A 27,782-nucleotide genomic window follows, 5' to 3' on the forward strand; every position below is an offset into this window, starting at 1 on the left:
TTTAGAAGATACATTCCTCTAACTTAGTAAAGATTGCTGGTGTGATGATTTAGGTACTTGGGTTTCCCGTGTGGGCCTGAAATCTGCAGTGCTAGTCAACTATGTAGTTCAAGTCTTTAATCTTGGAAAATCTATTTTTCTTGCATATGATCTGTCCTTCATTTCTAATTTGGTCTAAACAAGTAATGAACAGTTATGGTCTTTTTTTTTTTTTTCCTCACACTGGATTAGATAGCATTGAAAATAAAAATGGAGAAGGATATTTGAAGTATAAAGAAATACTTCAGTATAAAGTATAGAAGGCTGAAGAAAAAAGGCTAAGGCTAGTAAGTAACTGTTTTCAGTGTAATGGTTAGAAAAGCATTCAGCTATATCCGTGTTAAGAGAGGGCTTTTACATCTACAGAATGGTATTTATATCAAAGTCAAGATTCTTAATATTTATGAATCACCTTTAAGTCACCTTGAAGACTATTTTGAAGACATACAGTCACCTCTTCTTCCTGCTGACTGTTTCAGCAGTCCCCTGGCACTTGTTTGTCCAGCAGTGCACCTTACTCTAAGAGCTTTTCCTGCAGTGTGTAGCAAATGGCTCTGGGAGTGATGGAGCAGAGGCAAGTGGCCTTGGCAAGGTGCCTTGTTGAACACTGCAGAGTTGGCCCATTTCCTGCTACTAACAACAGCCAGAGCAGCCATTTCTTCCACTGCAGTCTTGAAAAATTGGTTTGTAACTCAATAGTGAGAGGTGGATAACAAACTGCATTGTGTGCAAAGGACTGGAAAGGGGTTAGAAATTATGTGAATTTTGTGTTGGTGAAAGTGTTGTGCTCAGAACCACTTGAGACTGTCTCTCAGAACCACTTGAGACTTTCACTGCGGAAATGTGTGCCTTGCCATTCTAATTGATGTTAAACATTATAACAAGCATTACTAGCAGGCAATCGTGGACTGTACAGAAGGTATTCTGGAATGGTAGCCATGTTTAGAGGTAGATGAATATGTTACATTATTTAATATTGGGATGGTCATAGACAGACACATCCCTGATAGAAGAAACAGCAAATCAAACATCTGCTTTATTGTCTTAGAAACATATTTTAACAACAGTGCATTTCAGCTGCAATGTGTTTTGGGAAGAGTTGTTGTTTTCTTTCAAAACTGTCACACCAGACACAACTTTCTTATGGTGCATATGTGAAGATAGGATTTATGGTCTGTGAGCCTAGATATCCTTGCAGTTTTCTTCTTTACTTTCAGGGATTTCTGTACTTAAAAGAATGACCACTTGTTATCTCAAGCTGATACTAAAGAACAAAGGCTAAAAATGAATTTGATCTTTTTAGAATTGTTCATTTTTTTCAGTAAATGTCAGTAGGTCATCTGTGGTGGATCAGGGCTCTGTCCAAAATTACCTTTGCAAGGTAGAGAGGTAGGAATATTTATGCATAGAAAGGTATTATTACGGCCATTTCAGCAGGCAGTTCTAAGGACTTCTCGTTTGTACGTGTTCCAGAATGGTCAGTCAGGAAAATCAGACTTTTAGGGCACATCATTTTGAACATACATGCATGTCATCATATCTGAAAATGTCAGAAGCGTCGCCAGATTCTGGATTGTTGTAAGAATTTTCAGGAATGGCCATCTGGGGGAAGATAATGTCAAAAAGATGAAAGAAAGAAGAAGGAGGTTTTTCCATACATCATAGTCAAGGGATGAAAATTAGCCTAATGTGTCATAAGACAGTCTTTATCGAGAGTATGGCTGGGGGTTTCCCTCCCATTTTTCCAGCTGTTCCTGTTCTAGTGGGAATTCATCCAGATGCATCTATGAATAAAATGTGGATTTTTTTTTCAATTAAGTTTTACTAGTGACTAATTTGGCTTCCAAATGGTAGGAATACGTTTGAATGAAAAGAGGGGGAGAGAAATGTGCTTCTTCTAAGGTCAAGTAAAAAGTAATCCAGTGGAATACTTGTAGGCTTAACGTGAAGGAAGTTTCTTCTTTCTCTATTTCTTCCCATACCTAAATACATGATGTTGGATGATAGAGGCAGAAGTATTGGAGAATAGGATATACCCAGTACTGGCATAGTGGAAAAATGAGTATCAGATGAGGCAGACTAGTAGTTTTGGCAAGGACGACGTAGAAAGACTAAACAGGCCTGTTTTCTCTTCTGTGTTTTCAGCTGAGAAGGTGGGTGGGTTGCACTGAGACAATAAATAAGGTAGATTATTTTGTTTATGGTCATAGCATAATGCAATGTCACTGAAATAATATGCTCAAAATCCATGCTATCACGGGGATAAATGGGTTTAAGCTAGCCCAAGCCAGTTGCTCTCTTCAAATTTCTTTTTAATTAGTTGTTCTGTTTTTATAGTGTAGGTTGGGCTGAGCTCTCTATCTGCTACCTGGTGCTGGTCTGGCTGACTCAAGTAGACATTGATGCTCCTGACTCTCTCCTGGTCAAAAGTTTACACAACCTAGTCATCTGAGAGTCAGCTGATCCCTGTAACTGCTACAACTCTTTATCTTAAACCCTTTCTTGTAAGATAAGGTCAGCTTTCCTTACAACAGGTCTGGGCAATCCCTACATTCTTCAAAGAGCTTCATGGGCATGTTGCCCTTACCCATCTCCTCTGAGCCTTCTGAGGAGATTATTGATCCATTATGGGGAAGAGAAGAGCTAGCAGCACAGAGAATTTGCAGTTTGGGGCATTTGCCTGCATGTGAGAGACTTTTGTTAAGTGCTCTAGGTGACCCTGCTTGAGCAGGGGGGTTGGACTAGATGATCTCTGGAGGTCCCTTCCAACATCAACCGTTCTGTGATTCTGCCTAAGATGAGGGTAACAATGGAATATCAGTGTGTTTTCTCCAAGGTTTAGTAGAAATTTAGTAGATATTTGCTTTATATAATACAGAATGTATTGATACGAAGAGAGAGAGACCAACTTAAGAATACCGTGTAGCCTGATGACTCTGTCAGTATTTGGGTAAAGTCTTCAATATCCAAATAGCCGTCCGTGAATGAAGAGGTACTGCAATATCTCCACCATTACCAAATGGTTATTTTGCAAAGTGCCGATATCCCTTTGTGAACCCAGTGTGAAAAGTCAAGCTGCTTCTGAATTTCTTTTTATGTTTCATATACTACTGTGAAAGTCTTGAATTAATCCTATTGCTTTCCCCTATACCTAATAAAAAATACTTCATTTTACATTTAGCTTTCAAAGCTTCTTAGAATACCCAATTGAGAATCATCTGAGAATTTAATTTTTGGAGGGAATCTTTACTTGGGTATATTACAACAAATTAGATTTGGTACTCAAGGGAATTATGGCCTTCAGTGTTTTTGTTAGTTTGTTGTTGCTATATTGGGAACATTTGTTCAAACAGTATTTTTACAAAGTGAAAATGCCATATATGATGATGGAACAAAAATGTGTATGTTGTTTCAGTATAGACAAGTCTGACAGTAGTAGTAGTTTATTTTTGGAGACTGAGATCACATTTTTTTTTCAGTTTAAATGCTATGAAACACTGTAATTGTTTCACTCAGTAGTCTCCAAATAATTTTTATCTGAAAACCTCAGGGCTTTTTAAAAACACAGATTAAATCCTCAGTAATATTCTTATAGAATGAGTGCAATGGTTTGCTATGTTAACCAGTGTACAAACAATATATGGGACAGTTAAAAGGCTTGTCTAAGTCGCTACAGTTAAGTCAGTTAAGTAGACTTAATCTACCCCTGTGACTAGATTACTAGCTGCTTGCTTCTATATACTAAGACCACTGTTTCTAACTTAATTTACTATTTTTCTGTTTTGATGTCTGAATGGGTCACCTAACTGTTGCAATTGCTGGTTTAGTGACATTATGCTTACTTCTGAAAGTCAGAGGATTTATTGAAAAATACAATTTCAGACTGACACTCAAAATGGTAAATGGATGAAATGTCCTAATATGTAATGCCTTACTCCCTGCTTTCCAGTAAGAAGAGCCCATTCCTTTATCTCTTATGCATGAAATAAAACAAAAATGTTTTCATCTGTTGGCCAAGCAGGTGACATTGATACAAAACTGGTTCTTTGCTTAGTCTGGGCCAGGATATCTTGCATTTAACTACCCATTCTGTTTGTAAGCGGCATACTCTATCTTCTGACACATTGTATAAGGTGTTCTTTTGACATTGTGGATGGGTCTGCCTATCTTAACATTACAAGTGGCCCAACTTTCCTTTTAAGATAGATTTTTATTGTTTATAACTCACATCCGCCTTCCTCTCCTCTCCACCTTGGAATATTTTTTGGAGACAGTTTTGGAAATTTTTAGCAAAATAATTCAGTTGAAGGAGAGCACTTCAGACAACAACAACAGAAAATCTTTTTCTCTAAATGTGTAATGGTGTTTTTGGAAGAAATAGCTTGGAACAGAAACTTAGTTTGGCCGAAGTGGCTATTACTTGTTATATGTATGCAAGTAGACATAAATTTGTCCCCAAATATTACTCTTTCAAAAACAGTCTGCTTAGAATCTTAGAGAGACTCGTTAAGCTTCACAGCTAAAACTTCTGAAACGTACCGCTGTATTATGCAAAGAAGGGACTTCTGGTGGTGTGGCCTTGTCTGCTACAGGATGGGCTACAATTTAAAATGGAGATTATCGTTCATGTTCATTATACTCCTCTCATAGATAAAAGACCTCTTTGGGGTAAATTGCACCATTCATATCTAGCAGGGACGAAAAGAGTGAAATTGGTTTGGGACTGGGGACTTCTGTGTCAGTGGGGAAGAATCTGCTGAGGAGGCAATGTGCTTTCCAAAAATGTTGGAACAAGAAACAGGGTAACAGGAAGGGATACAGTGAAACTTGCTAGATAAGAAATTAGCTATCCATTTCCCTCAAGAAGGAAATTGGAGCTGCAGACTGGTGAGAACATAGGTTGTGTGTTGAGACCTTTCTGCAAAGAGATGCAAACTGAACAAGGAGCCTCAAAGGGAAAAAAGGTTGGAGGCAAGGCAGGAAACTGGGTGGCAAGGGTGGTATTCAAAATTGCAGGCAAAGAAGCTATTTGACAGTAGGAGAAAGCTGAAATTTGGAAATGAGCTGGATAAATAAGGAAAATATAATAAATGTGGGACAGTGAGGGAATGGAAGCACAGAGGTTATGTCTAGGGAGGTGAATCCTATAGGGAGAATGGAGAGTGATAAATCGGGGGCAGAATAAGCTGCATGCGGTAGTTGCTCACTTCCAAAACCTGGGATGGAATCAAAGCTTCCAGAACTTTTCTCTCCTGCAGAGAAACATTCTTCTGCGAGTTGCTCTCATGGATACTTGCTGACAGTAGAGTCCGTTCAGATTAGGTGCTGGTCCTCACAGAGTCTCCTGACCCCGTGCTGCTGACACTTAGTTCTGTCAGCTTGTGTCAAAGATCTGTACAGGAGATGAAACTGTTGTAACCCTTGTGCCTTATTCCACCACAGTATCATGCATGTTATTTAGATGCCAAGTGATGAAGTTTGCTTTTGATTCTCTGCAAATATAAAGATAAAATACTAATAAGAGTGGCAACATGAAATACCCCCAATTTAGAACTTCAAAAACAAGTTTGGATTTTTGTGTCCTTTCTTGTAGATTTGTTTTTGGATACATTTTAAATTGTTTGATCACATGCTACTTTTTCTTCAGCCTCTTTAATGTACAGGGTGGTTCTACTCTGGGAACATAAATTATGGCATAGTGAAGGAGAGGGCAGCTTGTAGGAGGCTTTCTTTTTTTGTTATAGGAATTGGTGACAATTGAAGTGGAACATTGCTGGAAGACAAGTATGGTGATTTAAATTGAACCGTGCATACATTGCCTTTAATTGCACGTTTTTCCATTTTCTGAGTTCCCAAACTTTGATTACTAAGATAAGCTTTGTGAAAGTGCTGAATACTTGCATACACAAACAAGATAAATCAGAGCGGCACTGGAAACTGAGAAATCATAGTCTCTCAAATGTAGCATCCAAAATTACTTCTTTACCTCTTATCTCTGGGTTTCTCATCCCTTTATAGGAAATCAGTAGAACACTCACTGGTTTCCTGTGGTGTCAACAAAATAAAGATTGTGAAGCACTCAGATGTGACTGTGATAAGCGGAATAGAGAAGACTTTTGAAAAAATTAATAACTGTGTGTTTCAACACATCAATCCATGGACTAACTAAACGAAAATACAGTGCTGAGTAGTTGCTTGTTAAGTGACTGCTGTACCTCCTGTGTACTGCATGAGATAAATGCTGTGGGGAAAAAATAATATTTGATCATGTAATTGAAGATTATGTGAATAGGCCAGCAGATCGATGTTACGGGCATACCCTTAGGTGTGGCTTTTTCTAACATTTATGTGTTTGATTTTGCAGCTTTAATAGTTTTCTTTTAATGTAGTTTTTTAATGTAATATTGTATGCATACATTTTTTGTAATCGATGTATGTGCAGTCACATACAGACTAGCTGGATGCTTCAATGCTGTTTACTAGCAAGGCTTTGGAAAATGCAGATAGAGTAAAAAACAGTAGTGATGTAGTGATAACCTTTTATTTGTGTAATCCAATATGCTGTCTTTGAATAATGGCCATAGAAGTATTTACATTCAAAAATGTGTCTGTCATTGAGACTGAGGAATCCTTTCACCTCGAGAGGCTGTGCTTGTACCTTGTTCTCTCTTGTACTTGTTTTATGAATTTGTAAGTTGGTTAGTCACCATTGCTACTGTACTTCTCAACTGCTTTGGAAAATGACTTGTTCTATTACTGGGAGTTCTTTTTGTTTGAGTTCTTTTGACAGCATGTCTTTCAGCGCGCTCAAATGTTTCATGTTTTACGAGGTGCCATGCAGGTCATATTTCATGATAAAGAACATCTTATCTTCAGTTAAGTACACACATCTGTATGTCTGTGTGTTTATATATATATATAATCATATGTATATATGTATAAAAACATGTATATGTACACATTACTTCTGCATATCAACTTGAAGTATTGGACCTTCTGTTCCTGAATGAATAACAGACCCACAGATGAGCTACAATCTTAGTTCTGTGGCCAGGCAGGATGCTGTGCTTTAAGTGGAGAAATTTTAATATGAAGCAGCAAGAGAATACCAGTACATATGAATGAGTCTGGCATGGCAGAGACAGTCAGTTGTTATGGTCTTGAAATAAATTTTTTAGGAGTTCAGGATTTTCTGCATGAAACACATGTATCTTTTAGCTCAGAAAGGAGAGCTGAAAGGATGCTGTCCTTTTTTAGCTATAAAAAGTAGAGACATCCATAGAAAGTAGTAGACATCCAAATCAGATTATGCTATACTTCTTAATGTTGTTGAGGGTTGGCTTTCATTCCTATAGCATGCCCTTTCCTCCTCAGTGAAGAAGGTCTTTATTAATAAACAAAAGAGTCCAAATCAGGTTCTCTTGCTAGCGATACTGAGTATCCCTGTTTCCCTGACTCAGGTGTTATTTGTAAATGTCACTTATACTGGGATTAAAATTTTAACTATTCTTTGCCTGGGTTGCAATCCATCTATTGCCATCTTGGCTAATTCCTAGTGAGACAGACTTTTGGTACTTGTACCTTAAAAAATCATGAAAAGGTTGGAATAGCTCTTACTTGTTCCACAAAACCAGGCTCGAGCTCAGCTCAGGACCTAATGGTGACTAACATTTGTGCCACTGACAACCTCTTGCACCTGCATGTAAAGGAGTATATTGTTGGATGACTACTTGCACTAGGAGGATGGAATAGTGGTGAGAAATGTTTTTTTTTTTCTTATTAGCTTAACAATGAAAATTTTACACTTTTTTTTTCCCTTTGTTTGATTTTCAGACAGGGTTTGCCTGTACCCATGTACTGAATTTCTTCTTAAATAGCATTCCAGATTTCACTGTCATCAGGGAATCAGGCCGTGTCTCTTCTTTCCTGCCCAACCATCAAACCTGTGGAAGGGAGGCACTTTCTGCTTTCATCTTAGAGAACTTTCCTTTTATTTTTTTAATGACTGTATTGACTTGTCTAATGATCTTGAAAGAAAGGACATTTCCCATTGTACCCACAAATCTTGTTTGAGCTGTGAAAGAGCGCACTGTGGAATATACGTACTACTCTTGCAGCCACATAAGAAGCCAGGCACACCATAGGAGAATACTACAGAGAATCATAGAATAGTTCAGATTGAAAGGGACCTGTGAAAGTCATCTGGATCAACCTGCTGAAAGCAGGGCCAATTTGAAAGCTAGATCCAGGTTTGAAGTTAGATTAGATTGCTTGGGCCATATCCAGACAGCTTTTAAATACCTTCAAGAATGAAGACTCCACAGCCACTCTGGGCAATCAGCTCCAATGTTTGGCTGCCCTCACAGAGGAAAAAAATAAAAAAATAATACACAGTCAAAATTGTGTTTGTAGGTTGTATCCATTACTAATTTTTGACTAGCTCATTGCTCGCTGCAGAGCAAAGCTGTGTGTATGTGATCTGCTCCTTTGTGTGGAGTAGAAGCCCTCCTCCTCACTTTCACAGCCTTTCTGCAAGAGCCTTTATCAATTCACCACAGCACTCCAGACATGCAAACTATTCAACCATATTTCTGTGTTTACTAGTGAGATCATGTTCAGCTTCTTGTCAGCCAACACCCCCAAGTTGTTCTCCTCAATCCATTCAATCCATTCTCCACTCAGCCTGTATTTGTGAGTGAAGAGTGGATTGAGAGAAGCCGTGAGGAGAAGAACCTAGGGGTGTTGGTTGATGAGAAGCTCAACATCTGCTTGCAGCCCAGAAAGCCAACTCTACCCTGAGCTGCATCAAAAGAAGCGTAGCTAGCGGGACAAGGGAAGTGATTCTCCCGCTCTACGTTGTTCTTGTGAGACCTCACCTGGAGTACTGTGTTCAGCTGTGGGGCCCCCGATGTAAGAACAACATAGACCTTTAGAGCAGGTCCAGAGGAGGGCCGTGAGAATGATCATAGGGCTGGAACACCTCCTATTAAGACAGGCTGAGGGAGTTGGGGTTGTTCAGCCTGGAGAAAAGAAGGCTCTGTGGAGACCATACAGCAGTCTTCCAGTACCTAAAGGGGGCCTACAAGGAAGCTGGAGAGGGACTCTATCAGGGAGTGTAGTGATAGACGAAGGTGTAACCATTTTAAACTAAAAAGGAGTAGATCTAGATTACATATTCGGAAGAAATTCTTCACTCAGAGGGTGGTGAGGCACTGGAACAGGTTGCCCAGAGAAGCTGTGGATGCCTTATCCCTGGAGGTGTTCAAGACAGGCTGGCAACCTGATCTGGTGGGTGGCATCCCTGCTCGTGGCAGGGGGGTTGTAACTGGATGATCTTTAAGGTCCCTTCCAACCCAAAACATTCTATGATTCTGTGATTCTATTAATCATACCTTTTCCACTGCATGTGGCCTTCCTGTTCCTCCTTTTTGTTTCCCACACGGCATGAATGCATGAACTTAAGATAGGCTCCCACTCTAGCTCCACTTTGTCAGAGAGATTCTGTCTCTCTTCAGCAGTCCCCATTCTTCAGAAAGTATCTTGTGATGATAAAAGCCAAAGCCTTGCTTATGGCAACAGCTGTGAAATGAGATGTTGATTGGGAAGATGTTTCTTCTCCTGCCCAAGCGCTTCCTCTTACGGACAGGATGGAGGAGTACAGTACCTGGGTTCTTGTACCCTTCACTCTGGCCCCTTGAGCTTGGAGTAGCTTTTGATATGTTCTGGTTTTCCTTTGGTAGTCTCACCAGTGCACGCATAAATGAGCCGAAAGGTATAGTAGCCCAAAGGCTGGACTAATCTCAGGAATTTCTTCACAGCATTGCAGATGGAAGCCCTTTGCAGAGTTCAGTCTGCTGAAAGGAGTCTGTACCCTTTGTCACCTGTTGTTGCCTCTGGGTTGTACTGCATTAGTCAGGTTTAGCTATATTTGCTGCCGTTCCTGGCAGAACTTGTTCCTCCTCACCTGTTACCAAGAAGGACCTTCAGATCTGTTGACAGTCTCTTGCATGTCTGTTGGAGTCTTCTTCAGGCACTATACCACTGCAAATGCACACAAACCGGTTACTATTTGCATGAAAGGTTCAGACAAGCTTCCCCAGAGAGCTGCCAATGAGTAGAGATTACTGGTTGGAGTCACGATAGGCCGAGAGGTAGAGAGAAGTTGCTGAATGGAGGTTTTTGAGATGTTCATATCTTGCTTCCTTTTCGTTTTCTGTCAGTCTTCCCAGGATCGTTCTGGCCTAAGACTGGTTCTCTGTGCGTTCCTCCTTACCCTCTTGGGATGAAGGGTGAGGCAGGATTCTGAAAGCACGTGCCCTTTGTGGATGCTTTGAGGTGAACAAGGTCTGTGGCTTCAAATGATAAAGGTGCTGTATGTCTAAACTGCATGCCTCAATGCTTGCACTTGTTCATTATGGTAGAATGAGTCCAGCAGCTGGGCCTTTGTCACAGTTTTCTGTAAACGTTTCTTACCTGGCACAGTGGGAGCCACTGAAGAATGTACTCTTGGCTCAGGACGGGAGAGCAAAGGGAACAATTGGAGAAAGAAATCTGGTTGACAGGCTTGTTTTTGCAAAGTTGGAAGCTGGGCTAGCATAGTGACCATAGAGCTATGAAGAAAAGAAGAAAAGCACAAAGAAGAAGATCTCGCTACATACAATTCTGCAGTCTATAAATGGCAGGATCCTAGCAATTTAAGCTGTTCAGATGATTGCTGTTGTTCCTGTGACCCAGCCTTGTCTGTTGCGCTGACTTTTGGGTTGATCAGATCCTGTAGTGAGCTGGTTCATTATGCAGTGGCATAACCTGCAGAAGTCTAATTCAACAAAAGAACGGGATTGCTTTTTTGCTAGTGTAGGAAGCTTTTCTGCTTGCCAGTGTATGCAGTGAGTGCTAGGGAGTGGTTGGTACTACATGCCCCAACAGGATTGCGTGTGACTGGAGAGTAAAACTGCTACAGCAGCAGTTTAGGGTGACTTAAATTGTCTTAGAACCACGATATTATGTAACTGCTCTGTGCAGCATCCTTTTCACATGGGAATTTCTAAAAAGATGTTCATTTATCCCCTTTTCTTGCTTGGGTCCAAGGTACATAATGTGCAATTAACCATTTTCCTCTAAGAATTATTAATCTTTTCCAATTATTAGAGGCAGAGTTTAGGAGTAACTAGTTCAGTAGTTTAGGAGTAATGTAAATTATGATTCTGTTACTGAGAATGGATCCAAAGTGGCATTTGGAAGTGAGATTTATCTCATTGTGTTCCTGTAAAATGGAGGAACTTGAAGAAAATGTAATCTGCAAATACTTAAAGAAGATTCTTAGAGGAATCTATGCAAGATGTAGATAAATGAACAAAGGAGACTTGTAATACCAGCTGCTTGTTAAAAAAAAAAAAAGCTTCATTTTCCCATTTCTGACACTAATTTGTTCATGATAAGATCAGCAGCCCCTCACTGATTGTTGTTTCTTTAAGTTAGGCAGATGCTTATTTCCAAATAGACAAGACAAAGTTTTTGAACTTGTAGTTCAGATAAAATGTAGATAATGATATTTCTGAATTTGTAGGGATTGCTAAACTCAGGGCTACATTTACAGTCCAAAGATTAGTGTTAAGATAGCCTGATCTCTTAAATGTGTTGACTGCAAAGGTTGAAACAAGCTGACAGTGGGGGATGTCCCTTCTGCTTGCTTTAACCTGCTGTCTCTGAGTTCAGTACTACCACTGCTTGATTTCACTTGTTTGACTGATCTGGTTAAAGGACTGTATATCTGTGTCTTTGTGAAGAATGTTTTCTTTTAAGGTAGTTACAGTCTATGTGGATTGTTTTAATTAGGGAACATGCTAAGATAATGTCTAATTAATTAACACCTTTTTGGTCCTAGGTGGAAGCTTCTGCATCCAGAACAGGTAGGAAATAATACTGTGGCATATATACTTGTATACTTGTATTTTCTTTACAGTGCTGGCATGGAACTCAAGTGCAGTTACTGCAGTATGGTTTTAACCCTGTAAAGCTGGGAAGAGGAAACAAGCCAAGTGAGCTTACAGAGGTGTGGGGAAAAATAGAATTCTTCCATCTCTAGCTTTGCTTTGTCTGTAGTTTTATATTAGTGTCTGTCAAAACTAGGCAATTTTGGGTTATATGTTTGGTCTACATTTTTTTTGGTGGGTGTGTGTAGGAAAATGTACTTATGAAGAGACCCCAAACTTGTATATCATATACCCGAGGACATTAAATACTTCTCTGCCACACCACCACCACCACCAAAAAAGGTGAGATATAGACTGTCCTTGGAGATAGGAGCTGATGTAATCTCTGCAAGCGTTAGAGTCAGTTTTAACACTTTTTTTTTTCCTAAAAGATCACTATTGAATTACTCCCTTCAAGAGTAATTTGTCTCCAAAGCAAATGCCTCCAATTCATAAATTTAGTGTGGTTTTGTTTAGAAAGTCCTTAGACTGGAATGACAGGTCAAAACAGTAATCTGAGGGGACCGATCTGAGGGGACCTTTCCATTCCCCAAAATTCAGTGAAGCATGTCTAGGAACGCTTGAAAGGGACAGGTAGTTTAATATTATTTCTTATAAGCTCCTGACAATGTATAAGTGCTTCCAGGTGTCTTTTTTTGAAATGGGATCCAGATATGAAAGATATATAGAATCATAGAATGGCCTGGGTTGAAAAGGACCTTAAAGATCATCTAATTTCAAACCCCTGCTCTAGGCAGGATTGCCAACCACTAGAACAGGCTGCCCAGAGCCACATCCAGCCTGGCCTTGAATGCCTCCAGGGGTGGGGCATCCACAACCTCTCTGGTAACCCGTTCCAGTGCCTCACCACCCTCTGAGTGAAAAACTTTCTCCTAATTTCTAACCTAAATCTCCCCTTTCTTAGTTTAAAACCATTCCCCCTTGTCCTATCACTACCAACAGATGTAAACAGGCGTTCTCCCTGCTGTTTATACGCTCCCTTCAAGTACTGGAAGGCCGCAATGAGGTCTCCCTGGAGCCTTCTCTTCTCCAAGTTAAACAAGCCCAGTTCCCTCAACCTTTCTGCATAGGAGAGGTGCTCCAGCCCTCTGATCATCTTAGTGGCCCTCCTCTGGACCCGTTCCAAGAGCTCCACATCCTTCTTGTGCTGGGGGCCCCAGACTTGCACCCAGTATTCCAGGTGGGGTCTCACAAGAGCAGAGTAGAGGGGGACAATCACCTCCCTCTCCCTGCTGGCCACCCCTTTTTTTAATGCAGCCCAGGACATAGCTGGCCTTCCGGGCTGCAAGCGTGCACTGCCGGCTCATGTCCAGCTTCTCGTCTATCAGGACCCCCAAGTCCTTCTCTGCAGGGCTGCTTGTTCTCGAGCTCTTCTTCGCCCAGTCTATATAAATACCTGAGATTGCTCCAGCCCAAGTGCAACGTCTTGCACTTGGTCTTGTTGAACCTCATTAGGTTCTCATGGGCCCACTTCTCCAGCCTGTCCAGGTCCCTCTGGATGGCATCCCTTCCCTCTATTGTGTCAACTGCACCACTCAGCTTGGTGTCATCTGCAAACTTGCTGAGGGTGCACTCGATTCCGTCGTCTATGTCTTTGATAAAGATGTTGGAGAGCACTGGACCCAAGACCAAACCCTGAGGGATGCCAGTTGTGACCGGCTTCCACCCAGACATAGAACCATTGACCACAACCCTTTGGCTGTGACCAGCCAACCAATTCTTTATCCACCTAACAGTCCATCGTTCAAATCCATACCTGTCCAATTTAGAGAGAAGAACTTGGCTTTGCTCAAGTCCAGGTAGATATCCATCGCCCTTCCTTTTTCCACCTATGCCATCACTCCATCATAGAAGGCCACCAGATTGGTTAGGCAAGATCTGCCTTTGGTGCAGCAGTGCTGGCTGTCTCGGATCACCTCTTTATCTCGTGCATGCCTTAACATGTCTTCCAGGAGGATCTGCTCCATGATCTACCCAGGCACAGAGGTGAGGCTCACCGGCCTGTAGTTCCCTGGGTCTTCCTTTCTCCCTTTCTTGAAAATGGGAGTAATGTTTCCCTTTTTCCGGTCACCAGGGACTTCACCCGACAGCCATGATTTTTCAAATATGACGGAGAGCGGCTTGGCAACCACATCAGCCATCTCTCTCTGCACCCTGGGATGTATACCATCTGGCCCCATGGACTTACACACATCCAATTTCCTTAGATGGTCCATTCTGAGTTGCTTCAGTCTTTCCTCTGGATTTCTTTCTGCTTTCGGAAAGACCTTTCTGATTACCTGTTTTCTGGGGGTGGGTTCTTAATTCTTTTCTTCATCTGCTATTTAAAATTAATGGAAGTTGGACATTCAAAACATGGGAGAGACTGAACATTAAAAGTGGAGTGAGTTTGCAGTAAGATTAGTTACATATTTGTCTCTAGTCTTGTTCTATAACATTGAAGACTTGTATTTTAAGTTTGAAACATTTGATGCTTGTGACTGTGCATCTGGGGCTGAGGGGGAGCCCAGCACTATATTTCTAAGACTCTCAGTGTAGATGGGCTCTGGATAGATGATATAAAAGGACAGATATCTGCTATAAGGAGGTTTTCTGTCAGTTGAGAGAATGCTTTGTACTTTTAAAAAAATTAAGAACGTACTTGACCCGGGGATGTTCTGAGATCTCCTAGTGGAAAACATACAAAAATCGTACAAGAAGTCTCACCTACAGCTATGTAGAAAGTGAGAGTTCATGTCTGGTTTATGACATAATACTCCTGCTTCTGAGGTACAGTCTGTGCTGAGCAGTGGTTTTAGGCAACAGTTTCATCATACAACGTTGTTAAATTTGCAACTCCTGGCTTCCAAAAGGTGGAGGGAGCCCTTGTTTCCCTTGGTCCCTTTCTCATCTCTGTTCCCCGTTATGCCATCATTTCTCCCTTGTGCAGGCACTTACACTCATCTTCTAATCACAGGCCAATTAATCTCACTAAAAAAAAAACAAACACCCTACCACCTGTTTCCCCCCTCCCAGGTCAATTTTCTGTCAATACTGGTTTGTTGAGGTGGCCTGTAGTGCAACCAGGTGGCTACCAAAGCTCGCCCAAAGTGCAAGCAGGAGGGAGATGGGTATAGGATAAACTTCTTTTTATGACAGGGAAGCTGTTACTTCTGCTCTCTTCAAGAAACCATGCGCTGCAGCTAATGTTCACAAAACTGTTAAGCTGCTGCTATGAGAAGAAGAAGAGCATGCTCCTCTTGTTAGATTTGTGTTTGCTTTTTCTCTTACCTTGGCTCTTGTAACTCCTGAGCAGCTGTAACTCACTAGTGTTTGTTTGGGTTAGGTCCCCGCTGCTTTTGTCATCTAAAGCAAGTCAGTTCAGCGTTAGTCACATATACTCACGTTCATCAGGGGAGAGAGAAAGAGGGGGAGAGAACAGTTCTTAATTCAGATCTCAAGTAACCATTCTGTAGGTTTTAATTCTTCACCAGTTACTGAGCTTTGGGAGCTTTAGATGGTCACACCTGTGTTTTCTAGATAGATTACTTTCCCTTTCTTTCTCTCCACTGCTTTTTTCTTAGACCTGCCTCATGCTTTGACATATTAACATGATTATGATACTTTATTTGGGAGTGCCAATCTGTGTCTTCAAAGTATTCATAGTTTGTTAAAACATTGGCTTTCTAAGATCATTACAATTGTGTACAAATTATTTATCATTCTCATTTTGTAGCGGCCCTGGTGACATTTTGAATTGGCTTTGGTGACATTTTGAAATAGTTTGGTTTTCAGTTCATGTTTAGTTTTTTTCTAGAAAGCGTATTATCAGTACAAGACATGAGAGGTGTATCAACACATTTCTGATTCACACAATGTTCAACTGTCAGAACATTACATTAATTTGACATTCAGATTCACTGCATGTTATCTGAATATCTTTCTAAACTAATTATCTTATCTAAGATCCCTAGTACAAAAGACAAAAGCTAATCTAAAGAAAGCAATACAGACTCCTCCATAAATAAACAAAATCTATAAGCATTAGGGCTGTATTCCTGAGTATTCCCACTGTTTTATGTTATTATTTCTGACTAGTCTTTTTTGGTCATATCCTGCTCTGTATGATACATATTCTCAGCAGACATAGAGAGAGCTGCCTACTTGTTTGTCACACTGGTTCTATACTTAGCTCAAACTTTTTTTTTTATGGCTACATAATGAACAAAACTTAAGAATTCCTGTGGGGTAAAAAAATAATGAATTTCATTGCTGGTTTGATTATTAATTCACAATAATTGCCTCATCTGATTCACTCCATAGCCATGAGTGTTGCTGCTAGCACAAAAGAAGGAGAACTGTGAGGAGGCTGAGTGTGAGTACTAGGACCACTTCTTACAAATGACAGTGCAAACACAACTGTTACAACTTTGCAATTGTAGTGTTGAATGGAAAACAGAAGAAAGTATTTCATAACATAAATGCAGACCATTATTGAAAGGAATGGTTCTGTTTTTCCTGTAAATATTGTGTCCCTGTTGCTTCCCTTGCAGTTTAACGTTTCATGACTACTTAGTGAGTTGAGTTAGCTAGATGTTTAAATACAAAAATAGTCTCTAGCATTCTTTCCTCTTTTTCCCCTCATTTTCCCCCACCCTTCAAATCTGTATCTCTACAATTTGGAGATCAAGATGTCATGTGGAACCACATCATAGGCCCTACAGAAGTCCAGCAGAGTAGGGGAGAAGAACCCAAGAAGTTGATAAAGCAAATGGAAAACTGCCATGTTAGAATTTCTTTTAACTACCTTTCATAAAATGTCACTTTTTCCCATGTAGCCGTTTTGTATTTTGCATTTGTACTTCTCTACTAGTCAAGTAGTTTTCCTCCCTTTTACAGAAGGAACTAAAAGTTAAAACATATTAAAATATACTTAATGCTTTTGATTTTTTTTCTTACAACTTAACTTAGACTATCTTGTTTTAAATGAGATTCCTTCAAGAAAGCTAAAGTTACTTTAACCATGCTGCAAAAGCTAGGCAGTAGCAGTGGCCGATGAACCTTTTGTTATTAATCCAAATAATAGTATCTAAAGTCCTGGTCTACTCAGAAGTCATCTGAAATATTTTAAGAGTCAGAAAACTGTAAGATGACACTGCCCATGGAAGAAGTAGAGGAAAGCCGTCCCTATTCTTAACTACACATTGTTGTCTATGCACTGCCTTCTCTTTTTTGTGGGTTCAGGTCAATTGGTAGATGTGGAAATACTTTCACAGGCGATGGGCAGAAGCATTTGTGGATTTGGAACCAGCAGCTGCAACAGCAAAAGAGCAGGGCTTTCTTTCTGTGGCAGTGCTGATTTGTGCTGGTTTATAGTGTTTGTGCACAAGTGTGGTGATTTGTGAGATGTTAGAGCTGACTGCACTTTCAGTACTCAAAGGGCTGTCCGTCTTCCTCCTCACCTCTCCTGTCTGTGCAGTCCCACCCCTTGCTTTTGCAATACGGGATCTGATTATCTGAGATATTACCCCACTAATGTTTCAGGTTGCTGTTTGAGCACAAAAAGTCATGAACGGTTCTCTGCAAATTTAGCAAGCCAGCCCGACTCGCTGACAGGATCAGATGAGCACCAGAAATACTGAGCAAAGGAGAGTGGAAATGTATGGTCAGAATAGAGGGTATTGAGACTGCTTGTTTTTGTTTCAGTGATAAGTTTGTTGTCTCAGCTGTCTTGTACAGCCCCACCCTAAATTTAAAATTTCACACTTTCAGTTGCTCAAAGTAGTTGTGTTGCTTGTCATCTCACCATGCCTTGTTAATTATGTTGATAATAGCAACTATGAAGCTGTGTAAACTGAAAACTTTTTTTTCCTCCTGTAAAATGAGTTGCCTGTTGAGCACCATCACCAGGCCAAAGGAGAGATGGTGGAAGCACATTGCTGGTAGTGTGGTGAAAGGCAACATTGTCCCCGTGTATGTCAGCGCTGGCTTACGTCAGATCATGAAACCCAAGGTTTTTTTTTTTCACATGCAAAAACAACAACAAAAAAAAGCATTTGCAGTGCAGTTGCTAGGTAGGCATTTTTAAGGGCATATAGTGAGTGAGGGCTGGATATCTAAATCCTGTTTATGAGCCTGATCTTCTTTTTAATAAGGAGAATCACTTTCTTCGTTATGAGCTTTGAAGGGAAATCTGATGGAGAAAGAGAATCTAATGATAGTTTGTGAAGTGGCTATATTGCATGTGTGTATGTTCACACATTCATATACTTGTATAAGAATAGGGAAAGCTTTTTGCACTATTCAAGTTAAAACTCCTGTGCACTCACCGAGTCATTAACTTGAGCTGTGAGGGACTTGCCTAAAGTGTAATTAAAATAATTTAAAACTTTGATCAAAACTTATTTTTTAAGTTCAATATATTCAAATTTATCTCACAATGAATTCTTTTTTTGAGTTTTTGTTATGGAAAATACTTAAATTCTTCTAACTTTGCCCAGGAACAAATTACAAACAGAATTTAACTTTACAAGGTATTTGATATAATGTATTTTCTAACACTGTTGTTTGTTTAACCATTGAATCTTTTGATTCCTCTTTTTTGCATTTTTTTTGTTTATAATTTTTTTTACAACACTCCCTTTAAAAATCCATCTTAACAGTTGTATCACTAAAGCATCCATATATGGGAATCTGGCTAAAATGCCATGTGTTTCTATCTTTACTTGTTCAAATGCCTTTTGAGTATTTTCTGGAAATCCATCTTTTTTGTTGTTGATGGAAAGTTTTTCTTAAATGTATGAATGTTTACGTAATATAACAACTATAGCTGAGGCTTTAACATGATTTTAGTATAGTTTCCATGTTTGTATTCCTACCATGAAATACATTTTCAGAGCAAGATGGTGGTCTAGAATGAATTTATGTTTATGATATACCTTTTTACAGTATATGTCTTTATATTTGGGTCCATTCACTTCATATTTATGCATGACTCCAAAGAAGTGCTTGTGGTTTGGGATTACAAGCGGTGTATTGTTACCAGAAATGTTCAGAAACACAGATCTAGCCATAACCAGTTTACTTAGTATTAATGAGGTATACATACAGGCATCTGGCCTGTTTCTCCCTTGTATTGAAAAGATTGCTGTATCCAGAATGGCCATAATCACTTTGAGTGTCATTCTCCTTCCCAAGTTTTTCAACATTTTCAATAGCACATGCATTTCTAAGAATGATTCTGCGTTCTTTCTTGGGAAGGTAAGAGATACTCTGAGTCAAGGAAGGGACATGAAATAGAACTGGTTCAATTTAGGTTCCTGCTTTCTTTCTGTTTGGAGCTGTAGTTGTGCTCTTAGCTGCTCTCTTCAGGTTAAGGACTAGTTGAAATAAAATTGCATTTGAAGTGCTGTACTTTACTAAGCATTACTCATTTTGTGGACATCTATCCTGCTTATAGTCATTTTACAAGATCGATATGTAAGGTTAGATCAACAGATTAAAGCAAGTTTTTGATGTATACAATGGCATTTTGTTAATGCTGTTGTTAATTATGCCTAAATACTGCCACTCTCTTGGCAGAATTTGCGTTCAAAGTATGCAGAGTTTTAAGAATTTTAGAGATATAGTTATGTGGTTTTTCTTTTGAGGTTGGTGAGTAAATATGTATTTTGTTATTGCCAGTAATCTACTGTTAGAGGTAAAGTTTGGGGTACTTCCTTTTTGAATTTTTATATAGCAATTAGGATGAAACACATTTAACTCTCTTCAACTAAACTGTAAGTAAATATTAAACATTTCAGAAATTTAACACATATTATGCAGTGTCTTGTGGCTGACAGATATTGGGAGGATGAACAAACCAGAAATAGCAATGCACTGTTTTGAGAACAAGAGTGAGTCAAGGCTTGTAGGACAATTCAATGATTCTTGTTACAACAACCGATTAACTGGGAAAAACAGGTAGCAGAAAGTGATGTCCTCATATTTTGGGGAACAGTTTGTATGCTGGAAGGCTAGCCTGTTTTTCCCAGCAGAGTAAGTTGAAATCATAATAGCCTGCATGCTGGAGGTCTGTTCATTTGGGAAACATTAGCAAATCTGTGAATGTCTGGATGAATAAATTGGTACAGTGAAGTTGAGAGAGCTGGAGACTTTCAGGTTAGCATACAGATCTCTGAGGATTTTTCCTCAGTGTAATTTTTTTGGAAGTTCTCAGTCCATGCTAGCTCCCATTGGGAATGTGATGGAGCTGGTGTATGTTTCATGTTTTTGAAAATGTAATTCAAACTTATTTTTTTGGAATGTTGCATGCACAATGACCATGTATTCCAGTTGTATGCTACTGCTGTTAAAAATGTATTCTGCATACTGGATCCGTCTGAATACTGAAACAGTTCTTTTCTGCTTTTTTTTTGACTTATGGTTTTGATTATGGAAACCTGTTTACTGTATTTTTCTTTGTTTTGTTTTTACATACATATAAGTACAAGTAAATGTATTTTTTGCTGAGAAAGTTTTCTTCTTCCTTTCTCTTATGCTGTTGTCCTTTGGGTTTCTTCAGGCCATAGCTTCTGACATTTCCAGCTGCTTCAGTCTTTTTATCTGTGATAGTGTATCAGTTAATACTGATGATATAAATTGCATAAAAATAGAAGCTTGATACCAGTAATTTGATTTACTGGAAGTCTATCCAGTTTTCCTTGTGCTTGTGCATTGAATACTTTTATGCATTTAGCTTTGTATCATACCATTTTATTAAAGAATTTAATCAAGCTGTGGTCCCTACAGTCGTGGTGTACTTGAAGACCTGAATTTGAGTGCTGGGTACTTCATGGTCTTGGTGAGTCAGTTTGCCTTTTTTTTTTTTTTTTGACTGTTTTCCAAAACTATGATTTGGAATGAAAATACTTAAAATCAACTTATTGGATATTACTGTGATTTATATTTTGTTTAAAATGCTTAATGTTTGCTGTAATGAGAGGCATAAAACCTTTAATTATTTCTTATGTCTTTAGCAAATCTTTGAGGTTTTAGACCTATCTCCTGAAATCATATTCCTTCTGTGAACATATGCATTGTTTCAGCTGAAAATACAGCTGTTCATAACATGCAAGACGGATCTAAGATGTTGCTTCACATTAGCTATTAACCTGTTGATGAACTGATTCTTGTAGAATTTGGAAGGGATTTGTGTAGCGTGCAAAACTAAATTGAGCTTCAGAAATGACTAGTAATTTAAAATGCTGCTTGGGTGTGAGTTAAGATGTTCAGAAGCTGCACACTGTTACTTGAAATCTTGATCCTTTGTAGCCATTCATCAATGTGAAAGTGCTGCTTAGAGTTTCTAAAGCACAAGAAAGTAGGTTAACCTAAATGGATAGGTGAACACTGATGCTTATGGATTATAATAGGCATGAGGCTGCAGTTCAGGAATTTATGTACTCTGTCTGTGGATGTGATTGACTTGCAGAAGTGTGTTTGACTTGCAAGCTTTACAGGATATCATTAATGGGTTTGTGCACTTAGCTTCTCCCAGTTGCGTAGCGAGATTCATTGTGAAACCTCTTCACTGAGGCTTAAGGTCAAGCATTTGGCCTTGTGTTTTGCTGTAGGGTGGGAACAAGCACATAGACAGCTTAGGAGTCTTAGCTGACAGGCAGCAACTTAAGTCACAATAACTCAGTGTTGTTTGCATGTCTATTTTGAGGCATTTCATTTGGAATATGTGCCACCTAAATGATAACTCTCTTAAAAATGAGGTTTTATAATTGAGAAATGTAACTGAATTGAATTTTCATGAAATACGTTGTTGTAGTGGGTTTACATGGCAGGGGCCATAGGGGTGGCTTCTGTGAGAAGAATCCAGAAGCTGCCACATGTTAGATAAGGACCCTGCTGCTGGCCAGAGCCAAGCCAATAAGCGATGTTGTTTGCGCTTCTGTGAGAGCATATGTAAGACAGGGAAAAAAAACTGCTGGGAACAGCAGCTGGGAGAGAGAGAGGAGTGAGAAAGTCCTGCACCAAGGTCAGTGAAGAAGGAGGGAGAGAGGTGCTCCAGGCACTGGAGCAGAAGTCCCCTGCGGCCTGTGATGAGGACCATGGTGAATCAGGCTGTCCCCCTGCAGCCCATGGAGTACCACGGTGGAGCAGGGTTCCACGCTGCAGCCCATGGAGGAGACCACGGTGGAGCAGGTGGACCTGCAGCGACGGAGGCTGCGGCCTGTGGAAGACCCCTGCCGGAGCAGATTCTGAGCCAGACCTGTAGCCTGTGGAGAGGAGCCCACGCAGGAGCAGGTGACCTGGCAGGAGCTGCTGCCCGTGGGGGATCCAGGTTGGAGCAGTTTGCTCCTGAGGGATGGACCCCGTGATACGGAGCCATATCTGGAGCAGTTCTTGAAGAGCTGCTGCCTGTGGGCAGCCCACGCCGGATCAGTTCAGCAAGGACTGCATCCCGTGGGAGGGACCCCACCTGGAGCAGGGGACGAGAGTGACCGAGAAGGAGCGGCGGAGATGAAGTGCCATAGGCTGACCGCAACCCCCATTGCCCCGTTTCCCTGCGCCGCTCGGGGGGAGGAGGTGGAAGAGGGCGGATGGGGGGAAGGCGTTTTTGGTTTGTTTCCTCTGTTTCTCACTTCTCTAGCTTGCTAACAATAGGCAATAAATCTTACTATCTCCCTACTTTGAGTCTGTTTTGCCTATCACAATAATTGTTGAGCTATCTCGCCGTCCTTACCTCAACCCTTGAGCCCTTTGTGTCGTATTTTCTCCCCCTTTCCCTTTGAGGAGGGGGAGTGAGAGAGCAGCCGTGGTGGAACTCGGCTGCCTACCTGAGTAAAACCACCACAGTTGTCATAGACAGGAAGACATACGCTACTAAAAAAATCTGCATGTGTGAATGAGGACTGAGAAATTCCAGAGTTGATTTTTATTTTTTAAAATATGGGCTTCCACCCTAAAATTCTACTAAATCACCCTGTAGAGAGGAAACTGTTGTCCTCTAGATAAGTGCTATGCAAATAGGATGCACTGTATTAGATGTTATTGTCTCAAGGACTTTCTTAGGCTGTAGATACATGTCTCCCGATTTCACTGGTAGCAGCAGCAGAAGTTTCTGCCTCTTCCATCTTCGCTGGAGAATAATGTTGCATCTGTTTTCTGTGGGCTTCAGAGATTCATGTGGTGGCTTCTAATCTGTTTGGATCACAGTAAAACTCTTCAGTAGAGACCAGGTGCTTTATACTTTAAGCTCACCTGCTACTCTTTTAGAATGACAAGCAGCAGGACCAGTTGGGCCAGCTGATGAGGAATCATGTACTTACCTGCTCAGTTATCATGAGTTGCTTTGAGCTGTATTTGAGAGAAACTTGAAGCTTTTTGGCTTTATCTGAAGGACATAGTGTAACCTGGTTAAGTTCATTCGCAGGTGATTACAATTCTTATTGCAAGAACTCCTTTTGCACTTTGATCTGAATACTGTGATATCTGCAGTATAATGTTAAGGGTCTGTCATATGTAGTTTTCGAGACATTTCACAGAGGTAAACCAAGGAAAACTGGTAGTGAGTGGAAGAAAAGGTCTTGTTCAAGTGCAGATTTTACGTTTGTTGTTATAGTATGATATTCCAGCTCAGGAGTCCTCTATCTCATAGGGCCAAAGAATACCCAAATGTTTTATGATAACTTGAGAAATTGTCTTCCAAGCAGTGTGAAATGGATGTTGGTAAAGTTAATGATATTGGAGAATCAGTAAAATCTCTCTTTCCTCGCTGTCATTATTGTACTTCAAAGGACTCTACAGCTGTCTGTGTTTTCTGTCTGCAATGTCATGGGCATCCATTGAGAAAGCCAATGAATGGACCAGGCTGTTATTTGTTGAGGTACTTGCACATGGTCTGAACATCTGCCTTCTGCTTGTTTGTGAATTTGGTTCATTGTCTGCAGGCGACCATGAATGTAGCTCACTACTACTCTTCTGGGACTGGAATGGTGCTATTACTACAAAGGAAAGAGAGCTCATCTCCATTTTCAAAAAAAAAAAAAAAAAAAAAGATTAATCCCACTGTAGCCTATCTTTTTTTAAAAAAAAACAAAAAACAAAAAAACTTTCTCCATCTTTGTATACAAGAATTGGTTCTTTGGAAAAGAAATTAATTGTATGGATTGATATTTTCTGTGTTTCAAGTTTCAGTGTATCATAGTGAATAAATATTATTTGATCAGCCACTCAGCAATAATGACCATTAACTGCTGGATCTCGGATGGAATGCTGAATACAAGCTTGTTTTTCAAAATGGCAGAATCTGGCTCCTTTTTACTGTAATAAAGCTGCTTCTGTTTGCAGCACTGTGTTGCTGGGAGACTGCAGCTAATTTTTGTGGCGCATGTCAGTAGTGGTGACTCAAATTATACATTTCATTGAGTAGCTCTTCTCTTTGTTTGTAAACTGTCTTCTATTAGGGGAGAGAAAAAAAATGCTCTGGAGAAATGAGAAAATGTTTGAATTGGGAACAAAAGCTCAGATTATTCTGTTGATAACATGACTGTACTCCAATACATTGTACATCCAATGTCACTCCAGGGGGAGTGGTGACCTGACTGAATTCGAACCAGTCTGATAGTCAAGTTTAATCCAGGTATTCAGGACAATATCCTATCTGAGGCATATGCATCACTTCTGTTTGATTTTTCAGACTCAGTTGTGCAGAATTTCAGCACGTGGTATGGCTGTAAAGAAGAATAACAAAATAGACTCTGAGATGATGGGAATTAGAAAACTGTAGTTTTGGTTCACGGCAGAGATGTACAGTGGCAATCTTTGAGGTCTATAGAAAATACAGTCCTTTCTAAAATGGGTTGTTACACAGCTTGCACGTGGATCAGGATATGCATGCAATTGCAATGGCAAAAAGGGGGTGTAGTTGGATGTAAACCTAAATGTATTTTCTACATGTGTAAAATGGAATCTGAATGACAAGTTAAAATCTTTTGCTTGCCAAATCAGTACTCTTTTTCTGACTAAAGGAGATCATAGTCTATTTACTGATGTTCACATTCTGCTCAGACTTTTATCAGTCTTTTGTTTTTATTCTTGCTTGAGATGCTTCTGTAAAATGGTTGTGTGTGCATCTGAAGCCTGCTTGTTTAAACACGCAAGTCATGTCAGCTGCAATGCGGCAGTGCTTGGTGCTAATGAGGTGAGCAGCCAGAGCACCCGTCTGCTTATGTTCTCTCATCTCAGTACAATTATGGCAATGGGTACTGAAAAAAAAGGATTTGTATTGCCTATGGGTTTGTTTTGGCCTTTCCAGAGTGTGGTTCTATGCTCTCCTGAGGGCTGGACAGCATATTTCTACTTCTATTTGGGGAGTTAGGTGGTTACTTCATTATATTTAATGCAAGCTCTAAAATACAACCTGGCTGGGAGAAGAAAACAAAATAGGAAGTACAGAGAGGAATTCTCACCCCCAACACACACGTTAATTCAAATGCACCTTTAAATGAAAATTAAATGAAAATATATTGCCTGACAATATGTGTCTACAGATTGAGTAGATGCAAGTTTGTATTTGTAAAGTAACATCTGTAGAATAGAACTAAACAGGTAATTAATGTGGGCTAGATCTGAAGGAGCAGGCCTTTCGTGGGCACAGAAATGCAGATGAACTGTGATTTCTCAGATCACTTCTTTTTAACCCTTAAGCTGCTGACAGCAGTGTCAACTGTGTATTTTACATTGTAGTCGGACGGTTTTAGTTTGAACATAAGGCGAATAAAGTGAATATTGAATACGTCTTGTCTGTTCTCATTTTCAGCTGCCAGACTGTCTTCGTCAAGCTCGATGCCTTCCCAACTAATCCTATCATATTTCCATTCCTGCAACTTTTCTTTCCATGTTTCTTTTTCAGAGACAATTTCTGTAAAGCTATAGATCATGACTAAGGGATACGTTGGTCTTGGTGACAAAGCTGGCTTTCCTTTTGATTCCTGTCTTAATGCCACAGGGTGCTGCCCTGTTAGCTGATAAAATTATTTCTGAGTATTATTATATATCAGATTGTTGATATGGGTCATGTTAAAAAATACTGCTATTTTTTAAGGGTCGTATCTAGCCTCAGTTACTTTGGCAATTGTTGTGCAACATGATGCCAAAATCAGAGGGATCGATACAACTGGGACTGGGAAAGGTATAAACTGTGTCATGTAGGCAAGAAATGTCTGTGAGAGGCAGAGACTTCCTGAGCTATTGTTACTGCCCATGTCAATGTACTGTGCAGCTAACATGCATAGAAAGGATGACACGTCAACCTAGAAAGTCTTTAATCTTGGGAAGAAGCCCAAGATTATGTGCCCTCATACAATGTTCTTTGCCTAGCCCTAGTTTTAAGTAGGCTAAAAGTAACATATATGAAACAGTACAACTGACAAGATGTGTTTTAGGAAGAGTTGTGTTGTTCTAATGCTCACCATTGAAATCTGATGTAATTAGATACAGGGCAGTATTTCTTTGCGTGTTTACATCTTCGTGAAAACCTTGTAGTTGATTGGAATGTTCTTATTTTCCTTCTTTAGGTCTCCGGGTGAATGGTGAGCTTATTACTGCTTACCCACAGGTGGTGGTTGTGCGTGTACCAACACCTTGGGTCCAAAGTGACAGTGATATCACAGTCCTTCGCCACCTAGAGAAGATGGGTTGTCGATTGATGAATCGTCCCCAAGCCATCCTCAACTGTGTCAATAAGTTCTGGACGTTTCAAGAACTTGCTGGTCATGGTGTACCCCTGCCAGACACCTTTTCGTATGGTAAGGCTTTGGGATCAAAAGGATAAAATAGCTGCCTACAATAATCTGTGCAAGTAGTGTGAGGCTAGTTTCACAGATAAGTGTTCAGTAACCAGAAGTAGAAAAAAAGTTATGAAACTCAAGCTTCTGGTTTTGGCTATGTTGGTTTGCTTGATGCTTTATGAAGAATAGTTTAATTATACCTCAACTTAAGCATCTAACTTTGGTTGTTACTCCTGAAACATTTTGAACTCTTTTCCAGTTGCCCAAAACAAGAGACAGGAACTCAAGAAACTAAATGTCACAAGATATTGTCAGAATCTACACTTCAGTAACATCTGAAAATAGATTAAACTTCTATATGACTAAAAATATCTGCAAATATATTAGTTATTATAAAAGGACAGAAATAGCACAGGCTCTTGTGTTCAATTATTAACAGTTCTTTGGTGTTTGCTTTCCCTCCAGAATTCCCTCCATCAGTTAATTACTGATATTCCTTGTTCCTGCCTCTGGAATGTATGGCTCCTGACAGAGTGCTAAATTAGAAGAACCATTTGACTGAGCTACCCTGATACTTTTTCTGATTTTACTTATTATATGTTAAAGAATGGAAGATGCCTCTTAGCTTTACTTTCCTTCTTGGGAAACAGTAGTGCTTTCCTTTCCTTTGTGCACTTACACTGACAGGCTTCTGTAATGGGAACTTGACAAAAACATCAGTCAAATATTTCCATCAATTAGTATGAAAATACATTTGAGAACATCCTTCCTTTGTAGAGGCAGTTGCTCTAGATCTTTGAGAGTGGAATGAGTTTTTAATTTTTGTTGGGAAAGGGAAACCACAAATTATGGGGTAGTTGGAGAACATCTCTGTTTCTTTGTAACTCCATGACATTTCTTTTAATGCCTCTCTCTAGAATTTGACAGAAGCATCGCCTTCCTTTTTTACACAAGTATCAAGTTGTCAGTAAGATCTGGCTTTGCCAGC

At 39.9% G+C, this 27,782-nt stretch overlaps 1 protein-coding gene across 5 annotated transcripts in view; it reads left to right on the forward strand.

Annotated features, from left to right (window-relative positions):
- RIMKLB (ribosomal modification protein rimK like family member B) overlaps positions 1 to 27,782 on the forward strand; it is a 49,455-nt gene that overhangs the window by 13,183 nt on the left and 8,490 nt on the right. For 2 of the 5 annotated variants that reach the window (XM_083827220.1, XM_083827221.1), the window contains exon 4: positions 26,582 to 26,812. In XM_083827220.1, coding sequence (XP_083683346.1) covers positions 26,582 to 26,812 — 231 coding nt within the window. Of the gene's footprint in view, positions 1 to 11,923; positions 11,949 to 11,987; positions 18,086 to 26,581; positions 26,813 to 27,782 lie in introns of those variants that run through there. The other 3 variants (XM_083827223.1, XM_083827222.1, XM_083827219.1) reach the window with 3 other exon arrangements.

Source organism: Anser anser (assembly GCF_964211835.1).
Source record: "Anser anser genome assembly, chromosome: 1".
Lineage (NCBI taxonomy): Eukaryota > Metazoa > Chordata > Aves > Anseriformes > Anatidae > Anser > Anser anser.